Genomic DNA, 9,807 nt, shown 5'->3' with positions numbered 1-9,807 from the left:
CGAAGCTTCTAAAATGTTTAGTCTCTTAGCTTGACAAACAAGTCCAAGAATATAGGCAAAAAGCACTAGGAATACAGAGGTTGTAAAAAAGGTATAACAGGGGTATAAAAGAAAAGGCAAAAAATCTTCATGGCATCAATCTAACCACAACCTGCAGGCTTTTCCTGGCATTTCCCAGAAAAAATACATGACCTACTGTTTGGGATAAACTCTCCTAATTTTCCAACTATTCTTGGGAGCGCCGGAAAAACAGAACCAGAGAGATCTTAGGCACTGAAGCAGCAGCAAGAAATCAATGAACAGCTGGGTTTTGAGTATCAATAGTAAGACTTTATTTCAGGTATTCTCTTTAGTTATTTAAGGCATCCTGTGTTGTCCACTATACCCCCAAATCAGTGAACTCTTTCCTTTGCTGGTAGGCTCATGTAGCTTTACCTTGAAGTGTTTGCAGTAGGCTAAAACCAGTTCTGTAGCTAAGGAAAGAGAGATCAAAAACCTTGGTTTTCAGTGTTTTCATTAATTTCTCACTATCAGCAAACACAATGAAATTGACTTTTTGTGGCTTTAGGGTGCTGCTCAGGAGTGGAAAATTTTCATCACTTTGGGTACATCTTCCTCTCGTGTTGGTGGTTTTCTCTGGCTGCCAGGCTGCAGGAATTTCTTTATTGTGGGGATATTGCTTATTCTTGCTTTGAAGCTCTACAAAAAAAAAAAAAACCAAAACCAAAACAGCACTGTGCTTAAGAATCATTGCAACTGTCAGACATTTCAATGTTACCCATACTCTGAAAGTCACATTGTGGCTTGATGCTGCAGAAGAAACTATATGCGTCCCCCCCTTATACTTTTGGGGTTGTGGTGACAGAAGGTAGCAGTATCAATGAGTATGTGAGGCCAGCTAGAAGTACTTAGGGCATCTGATTATTTTGCATGTCACATCTCACCCTCCCACTCTCCCATACTTCTCAGCCAGTTTAAATCAGTGCTCCTTTCCAATTCATTGTCCATTCAAACTGCCCATTCATTTACCTGCAAGAGAGGAAATTTGGCAAGTATATCAGGTTTGAACTCCTCTGCCATTAAAATGATTTCAAGTAATTGCACATCTGCTCTGCTCAGCTGGTTGCCAACCAGGAAGTCTTTTCCATGCTCTTTCAAAACCTAAAAACGGAGAACCAGAAGGAGATGATGTCTTTTCTCTGTGTTACTTAATAGGGTATCTTCAAAGCAGGGTCATCCATTGTTCTTCAAACACCTGTAGTACAAACAGTGATCTGATGGCACTGCCATCCTAGGCATAATCTATCAGCCCTTTCTCTTCTACACTGCTGTCTGGCAGCTCAGTTGTGCTTATCTGGCCTTGGCTGCTGTAGCTGCATTGAATGCTAAGCTGTATGAGATACAGAAGGAACTGTAATACTTTCACATAGCATCTGCGGTAGAGGGGAATCTGCACTTCAGGAGGAAACTTTATGTCAAAGCTGATGCTGTAGTGTCTTTGGTCTGAAACAACACACAGATGCAAACATGGACATTTGGGGAGCTCAGTGTGTGCTAGGTTTTTGCAGCTTTACATCTCTCCCAGATCTGTAGTGCCTTCTGTCCCCTCTCTAGTGTCCTGCCTCCATCTTACTCCCAGCACCACCAAAACCAGAGCATTTATGTTCAAGTGGTAATTTTTCTTCTGTTTTCCTTCATAAAACTTGTGTGGATCCAGGATGGAGGTTCAAGATAACAGCATCAATTAAGCTACAACCTCTTTGCCACATACCTTCTCAAAGACTGGGAAATATCTGTTTGTGGCCTTGTCCATCATATTAGTGAAATGTTGCTCCTTTTTGTCTGCTGGCTGGAAGGCGTAGTGCATGAGCAACTCGTTCAGATCGAACATTCCTTCCACATACATATCGATTCTGAAAGGAATGGATCCACTTGGTCAGGTCAAACACAGCAGGTATGAACAGCACAAAAGCTACTGGCATAACCTCTCTGAGATGCTGGGAAATCGCTGCCTCTTCTATCGCACACACGCATAGTCTGGAAAAGTTTCATTGAGGGCAGGCAGCAGGGGAGCTTGGGTGAAAAACAAATGCAAAATTCGTGAGCAAAACTACTGGGTGTGTCACTCAAACTTGTGCTAAAAACCCAGTCAGACAGGGTAAGTTGAACAGCAGGTCTGTACAATATCTAGCAAATATCTTGACATGTGTTTACCAGTGCTTATTAATTTGAAACATTCAAAAATACCTCAGGTCAAAACACGTGCCCTAAGAGTCCTATCCTTTGACAACCAGTTATTCACTCTAACTCTATACTAATTCCTGGGTATAAGAGAGAGAAGTTTATTTGTTTCCTTAGAAAACATTGCCCTGAATTTGATGAGGTGAAAATGATGCTGCTGACAAGTGCAGGAGAAAATGAAAAGCAGCATCAGTAAGACAGTCTGCCCCCTGACTGCTTTCCTCTCATAACTGCATTGACCTCTGATTGATGATTCATGGGCTCGCTTGCCCTATCTAATCTAGCTGGCTGTCACTGCTGTAGCCATCACCTGCAGTCACAGTCATCACATGCTGCATGAAGCGCTGCTCTCTCCCTCTGAATCTAGCTGTGAGCTGGGATATCCTTGTGTTACACAGAGCTACGGTGTGAGCTGGGGTCTAACAAGCAAAGGTGCTACTGTGACAGTACAGGGCTCTCTCCTTCAGGTCCTTCCCGTAGAGGTTGTACTTCGTTGCTATGTAGTTGGCAATGGCTCTGGTCTGCACCAGCTTCATCCCGTCGATCTCTACCATTGGCAGTTGCTGAAAGAGCAGGGATCCATCTAGGGGAAAGGGAATAACAAGGACACATTCAGTCTCTGAATGAGAACCACAACCGTGTGTTAGGCAAAGTAACCATGTGTACTATTTTTTATTTAGAATCTGGATCATTTAGGCTGGAAAAAGTATCCTAAGATCATCAAATCCAACTGTAAACCAAACAATGCCCAATTTCACCACTAAACCCTGTCCCCAAGTGCAAGTCTACACACAGTGACTCAACCACTTCCATGGGCAGCCTGTTGCAGAGTTTGACAACCCTTTTGGTGGCAATCTTCCTCATTCTTACAAGAAGGTATGGAAAATGCTCAGCATGCAACAACCGTTTCTTAGTGACATGTTAATAACTTAATATTAAAGCAATGAACTGTGGAAATTTCAGATTTGGGGAAGCACCCAAATGCAGAACTTCTACCTGTCATACACTGAAAACTACATGCACCGCATGGCCCTAACTCAGGTGATTTTCATGGAGATTAACACAGATGAGAAGGACTTGAAGGTCTGACCCAGCCAGTTTCTGTCATGCTTTGCTAAGTATGTCTGAACTTTCTAAGCACCAGCCAACATATAACGTGAATAATAATGAATATAAATAATAGTGAATATAAAAGCATAAAATGTCTTTGTGTCTACTTTATTGATTTTACAAATGGCATCTCATCTGTATGGGCATGTAGTGGGAAAAATGAGTGAGTTCCATGAGATTCCTGCAAGACCCAAATACCACCTGGAGTGAGGCTGGAGCCATGTAACCCTTTTCCTAGCCTGCAGAAGCCTTGTCCTAGAACGAAAGAAGTAAAACTACCTGTGGAAAGAGAGGTATCAGATCAGAGGAGCGAGTGAGAGGTTTTGCTCTAGGGAATCATGTCTTGACTCAGATAACTGATCAGCTATGTCCCTCTTTGTATCCATTGTAAGACAGTCATGCAGAGAAAGTCTCTGCTAGTAGGGGTGCTTTTACATTTATACTTGTGTCTCAAAACACTTTTTGAAAGGCAGCCTGTGGCAGGGGGATCAAGTCATTATTCCTGAAGGAGAACAGGACTGCACATGCTACCCCTAGCTCAGATTTCTTTTGACAGGCCAAGTGAAAAGCACAGACATGTAATTTGGTTTGGAGGAAACGTGAACATCATGTTGAGGAAGATGGAAGCTGAAGCTAGCACAGTGGGTAGTTGCCTTGGGAGGCAGGAACACAGCAGAGGTACAGGTAGACTCGGAAATCTGGAACTCTGTTTGCAAATGGATTATAAAACAACAACGTTGTAGGCAACCTAAAATGCTAGTGAATTTCAAGATGATCTGATGACAAAAGCCTGTATGTCCTAGGACGGGAGGCAATGGACACCAGCTGAATCAAAGGAGAGTCAACCATCTGAACTTAAAGAAAGGCTCTGTCGGGGTCCCTTCCCCCCTGCCATGTGGTCCTGGGAGAGGGGCCCTGAGGGGAGACACGGAGCCCCTGGTCAGCCTCGTTCCCCATTGGTTGGTTTGTGTTCCCCTGCGTGGGCAAGGACCCTCGGGTCCCTTGATTGCCGCAGTTCCTCAGCAGAGCCCCGGCCATGCGGCTGGGAAAATAAACATCTCTCTGAAATATCTATCAAGAATCGGTCCATATATATTTCTTTTCCATGGGCTCGTTGTTTGATGCACGTGTTGCAGTTTCCCCACTGTAACAAGGCTCTTTGACTGTGGGTTGTCCAGAGCAGCTGTAACTTCTCCATCCTTGGAGATGCTTAAAGCCCAGCTGGACATGGTCCTGGGTAACTGGTTGTAGGCAGCCTTGCTTGAAGAGGGGAGGTGGAGTAGATGATCTTGAGAGGTCCCTTCTGACCTCAGCACTTCTGTGAATCAGTGAAGATTGAAGAAACTGGGGGGATGATACCACTTAACACACTGCAGTGTGTATCTCTGAAACCTCATGTACAATCCAGTTAAGAGATTTTCTTCCTCAGAGACTAAGACTTCTTAAGTGTTTTCAGACAAGTACTTCTAAATCTAATTATTATTATTACTACTGTTATCGCTATTGCTGTTGTTATTATTTAAAAGTGAAGGAAACTTACCCTGCTGTAACTTTGTCAGATCGTCCCTTTTTTCCAGGTAAGATTCTTCAAACTGCAGGAAATAGAGAAGAAAAGTTCTGTTGTCATTCCATGTTTCAGTTTCTCTTCATTTAGGTAAAGAAGGCACAAAAGGGCTGTGTTTTGGGGAATTCTATTTTCTAAAACATAAATCATATTTGAAAGCTTTCAGGCACATTGGCCGTCGCTGTGACAGAAACCCATGGCTCTTGAAACACACAAATCTTGAAACACTCCATCTCTGGTTTAATATCAGAACCTGTTAGAGGTAAAAAAATATTACTATGGTTTTCAGTATACAGTACCTTCAAGGGTAAACTACATCATGGTAGCAATAATAATCTCTTGCTATTTTGGACATTGGAATTTATCTGAAGGTATTCAGAATTGCAAGTGCTTGACCGCGGTGATCAGAAGATAAGAAGCCAGGTTCTGCTGCACTGCTGGGGTTTAAATTTTTTCTTTCACTGGCTACAGGGGAGAGGCATTTGTGGTGCTACCAGTAGGCTTGGCACATGATGTGTGGAACTGAGACAGGAACTTGCCCCCTGCCTTGGGTAAGCTCGTGGTCACTGTTGGCTTGCTCAGCAATGCACTAAGTGCAGAGTTTGAAACTGCTGTTCAGTCACACTTTTCATAAGGAACAGTAAAAGTACATATTTGTCACATGCTCTCAGTATAAAAAAACACAGGCAAACCTCAACCCCAGCTGCTGCCAGTAGCCACCGTATTGGTTCCATTCGGCCTCGTCCATTGAAGTAGTGCAGCTTGGGTTTTCCAGACATGTTTCCACGTGCCTGATTTCCTAGTATCTGCAATAAAAAAATAAGCTTCACACAATAAAGATTTAGAATCCTGGTTTTGAGTCTCTAATGGCTCTCAAAGTTGTGTTGTTTGAAACTGATGATTTATGGTCCAAGACTTTCACCAAATTAATAGAGGAGGTAAAAGACTATATTGAGAGGCTGCCTTGTATCATTCTGCCTTAAAATATTTCTTACACATGCAGGATAGTTAAAGAGAACCCTGTATTTAGGACAATTGGCCCACTCAGAGAACAAATGAATCAAAACCATTTGCATCCAAAGTGTTCTGTTCTGACCAAAAAGCAGAGTGTGCTCTCTCTGTAATTTGGCATTAACTCAGAATACAGTTTACTGTTTAACCAGATACATGCTATAAACTCAGAAATTGCTGTGCTTCCTCCAGCAGCCATTATGCTGCATTATAACTGGCCAGGAAGGAATTCTTTCGCCCAGGCAACCTCTTCTACAACACTCCCTGCTTCTGTAATTTCTTTAGACAAGCCTCCAAAGACATGGAAGTTACTTTTGCCTCTGGTAACATCAGATTTGCCTTTACCACAGGCAAAGCCACAGGGCAATGCTTGCTTGGTCCAGTTCCAACTCTGCCAGAATTTCAAGCAACAGCAGTTTCTAGGCAGACAGCCACCCACCCAACTCACAACCCCGCTGCGCATCAGCAACAAACACACACAAACAGTGCCCAGCTTATGCCAGCCTCACAGCTACTGACACCCTGTCCACAACAAAGCTAAAGCATTAACAGCAGCAAAAGGAAAATGCCCAAACCCCCACCACATTCCACCTGTAAATAACATGTCAGCAGCTTCTCTACTGTAGGAAGAAAGAAGGAGGTGAGAGGAAACATGCCCCACTTCTGAGATCTACCTTTCTTTTTCTTAATTCTGTACACCTCAAAAGCAGCTGATTAAGAATCTAAACAAAACCATGTTAATAAAGAAAGTACATACACACATTTAATCTATAAAACCCATTCGCTGAGCTTCATGTACAACAATTCCCTGCATGTCCAAAATAAAGAAAAAACCCCACTTACCTTGGGCCCAGTGTAACTCTAAGTTCCCAGCAGCCCTGCCTTGAGATTATATATAAATGTGTAGCCCCTCCTACATAGAGAATTGCAAACAATTCTCTGCAAATAGGAAACTTCTCTCTCTCAAGCAAACAAATCAATTTGTTCTGTTTAGTTACTTTTCACCTACAGAAAATAAATTCCTGCCTCATGCTGACTATGCACAAATGTAAGATAGATGAGAGATCATGACCATTGGAACATCTGTGCCAGCACAAAATGGTAATATGCCTCCCATTTTCATTGCTTGGCACCATGCTAGTTAAAAGTAATTATAACAGCCAAAAAGCTCACTCAGTTTAAAAGAATAGTGCTATGCCAATTACACTTTTATTCTAATATTTGATGGGGTTTTTTAAATTTTAACACATCAACTAATTCAGCTCAAATCTTTCACAAATTTCTAAGCCTTGCTTAGGGTATATTCCTTCAGGACACTTCGGCTGAATTTCATCTCTGGACATCTGGGTTGGACTTTTTTTGTTATTTCTGCCAAAAATGTTTCCCTGAATTTGGCTCAGTGAAAATAAACACCAAAGACAACGTAAGAGACAGTGAGTGAAGTGTGGTATCAGATGGCAAACTGCCCTCTGTACTCCTGACTGCTTTCTTTGGACAACTGTATTGATTTCAAAAAGTCAAAACAGCATGCATTCCCATGCACCATCCTGCCTATCTAATCTACGTGGTTAATAGTGATGGAGGCATTACCTGCAGGTACAGTACAGGTAGCTGTCTCCTTCAGGTCCTTCCTGTACACATACTTCATTGCTTGGTAGCTGAAAATGATCCTCATCCTATCAGCCATCACTGTTGGTACCTGTTACATCAATGTGTTCCATGCTTGACAATAAAATAAGCTCAATAATTTATTTAGAACTAGAACCAGAGAAGGACAAGGCATCAAGAGTCACCACTGCAATGTATTGTATTTTAGGAGGTGCCTAGTCCCCAGGTGGAACACTCTGTACCCCATATGGCACATAAGGACAGCCAGGCTTCACAAAAGGAGACCCCTTACTGAGAGCACCTTCTGTAGCTCCCCCTTCTGGTTAGGGCTCTATGTCCCTCTATCCCCTCCTTACATTTTGGGCAGGTCTCCTGTCCAGCCTCTGACACTGCTGGAGAGTGTTTCCCATGTTTTTGGACATATATGACTTATGATGCAGAATCTAGGCTAATGTGGGAGATTGAAGCTTTCCATGCATCGACATGTGCACCAAGGTGCATCTGGTGGTGTTTCACAAACCCAGACTCGCTCTTAGGTAGGCTGTCTGGATTTACCGTTTGTAGGCCTGGCCATGATAAACTCTAGGAGACATCCTGGGTCTAGAGACTACACTGTAGGAAAACACGAGTTCGAGCCTGAAAGTTAATAATGTAGAAATAGTGTAGCTGTAATAAATGGTCAAAAGTTTTTTTGGGGATATGCAGTTAACAAGTTAATTGTTATTGCGAGACTGTTACGGGTGTAATGGTGGAATGTGACCACTGGATGGGGATATAACAAGGACCCAATGGGTTTAATAGCAGGAACTTTCTAGTACATTGCTTCATAGGGTACAAAGGATGAGGATGATGCCCTGGACTGTGATTGGAGAACAAGCCAACCAATGATGTGGACTTGTTTGAAAATGATTGGTGAGGAATGCACGGAGGTATAGACCAACCAGCGAACAGGAAAGGGACCAATCAGCGCGAGGATTGAAAAATGCACCATTCCAGTGGCACCAGAGACTTTAAAAGCCACCTGCCCCCAGGGCACGGGGTTCTCCTATGGAACATGGGATCCAAGGGAGCACTCAGTGGGTCTCACTGTCTTTTTGTGTATTGTTTTATTCTGGCTCCCATATTTTTTTCTAATTTCTTTTTTTCTTCACTCATGTCATAGAATATTAAGCAGCAGATCTGGTTAGTGACAGTTGTTGGAACACAAGTTTCCTTCTAGGCAGATGCTTCTCTGTTGCATCAGGCCACTTCACAAAGCTGTTACTGTCTGCTGTAAATATTTTTATTTGAAAGTCAATGAAACCTAAGTATCTGTTGCTCTGTGTTCTGTCCTAAATGTGTAGAAATAAACGTCCTCTGCCTTGCCAGAGTCTGCAAAACAGACTGCACCTTTCTTTCATGACACTTTGCTCTCAAGAGGTAATGTATTTGTAACATGCTTGTGAGTAGCAGGTATGATCATACAAAAGGTTTGAAATACTTGATTTATAGAGAAAAATAATCAGTTTTGCAAAAACTTTGCTGAGAGACCTTAAAAACCCAATTCACCCACAAGCTTAAATTTAAGAATGGAAACTTGAAACAGGTGTACTTCTTTAAAGGTTAAGTGGTGCCAATGGTCTTCTCTTTCTTCTCTTCCACAGGTCTTACTCTGAGCTTCTTTTCATGTAGAAAATACCTTCTTCAACAAGTTACATTCTGACAATACTAACAATGCATTGTTCTTTCTCTAAATTCATAAATTCCCTACCCTACAAATAGTTCTTTGCCTCCATATGCCTATGTTTTCATGTTTTGCCAAGCATTTATTATCAATAAAGACAAAGCTGTTGTCACATTGCCAGAGTAATAGAATGCTTTATTTCTGGTATGGGTTGCTTTGTTTTTCTAGCACTGGTTTTAACTAAAACAATACTAATTTACTGAGCTTCCTTCTCCTTTGGTTTAGGGTTTGGAGTTGCTGCTCTGCTCTCCCCTGCTCTCCCAGCATTTTGGGTCTCACCAAAGGTGGCAAGGCTTTCATTTCTTAAAAACCTTCAACACAGTTTCTACATAATGGGCATCTGGTGGCGGTTTCCTTGGGCTGCCAGGCTGCAGGAACTTCTTAATTGTAGGCATATTGCTCATTTTGGTTTTAAATGCCTAAAAAAAAAATAATTAAAAAACAATTAAGAGAGAAATTCTGGCCACAAAAATGTGATTTAGACAGCCTGGGGAGATGATCACTTCAGGACTGACCTCCAGCTCCTGAATACAGCATGCTCAGTAATAAA

At 42.2% G+C, this 9,807-nt stretch overlaps 2 protein-coding genes across 2 annotated transcripts in view; both read right to left on the bottom strand.

Moving 5' to 3' along the window:
* Positions 1-308: 308 nt before the first annotated feature.
* On the bottom strand, positions 309-5,750 carry LOC103619156 (glutathione S-transferase). The gene is made up of 6 exons (XM_008637648.2): positions 5,608-5,750; positions 4,892-4,943; positions 2,692-2,824; positions 1,772-1,913; positions 1,030-1,161; positions 309-699 (listed from the first exon to the last, which is right to left on the bottom strand). Exons 1-6 carry the CDS (start codon positions 5,692-5,694, stop codon positions 577-579), a joined length of 669 nt encoding a protein of 222 aa, XP_008635870.1. The 5' UTR covers positions 5,695-5,750; the 3' UTR covers positions 309-576.
* A 3,616-nt stretch (positions 5,751-9,366) lies between these two features.
* Positions 9,367-9,807, bottom strand: part of LOC103619155 (glutathione S-transferase A4) — a 7,527-nt gene continuing 7,086 nt past the window's right edge. Inside the window, 1 exon segment of the mRNA XM_008637647.2 lies at positions 9,367-9,730. Coding sequence (XP_008635869.2) covers positions 9,554-9,730 — 177 coding nt within the window. The 3' untranslated portion in view covers positions 9,367-9,553.

Source organism: Corvus brachyrhynchos, unplaced genomic scaffold (assembly GCF_000691975.1).
Source record: "Corvus brachyrhynchos isolate BGI_N302 unplaced genomic scaffold, ASM69197v1 scaffold136, whole genome shotgun sequence".
Classification (NCBI taxonomy): domain Eukaryota; kingdom Metazoa; phylum Chordata; class Aves; order Passeriformes; family Corvidae; genus Corvus; species Corvus brachyrhynchos.
The sequence above is the reverse complement of the archived record's forward strand: the minus strand, read 5'-3'. Positions and strand labels throughout refer to the sequence as shown.

Bases quoted from the DNA above. Each gene is read 5' to 3' on its own strand.
- LOC103619156 (XM_008637648.2), bottom strand. From the start codon at position 5,694: ATGTCTGGAAAACCCAAGCTGCACTACTTCAATGGACGAGGCCGAATG. The intron at 4,944-5,607 runs GTTTGCCTGTGT...TATTTCCTGCAG, and splicing joins TGGCAGCAGCTGGGGTTGAG to TTTGAAGAATCTTACCTGGA. The intron at 700-1,029 runs GTAAATGAATGG...TTTTTTTTGTAG, and splicing joins CCAAATTTCCTCTCTTGCAG to AGCTTCAAAGCAAGAATAAG.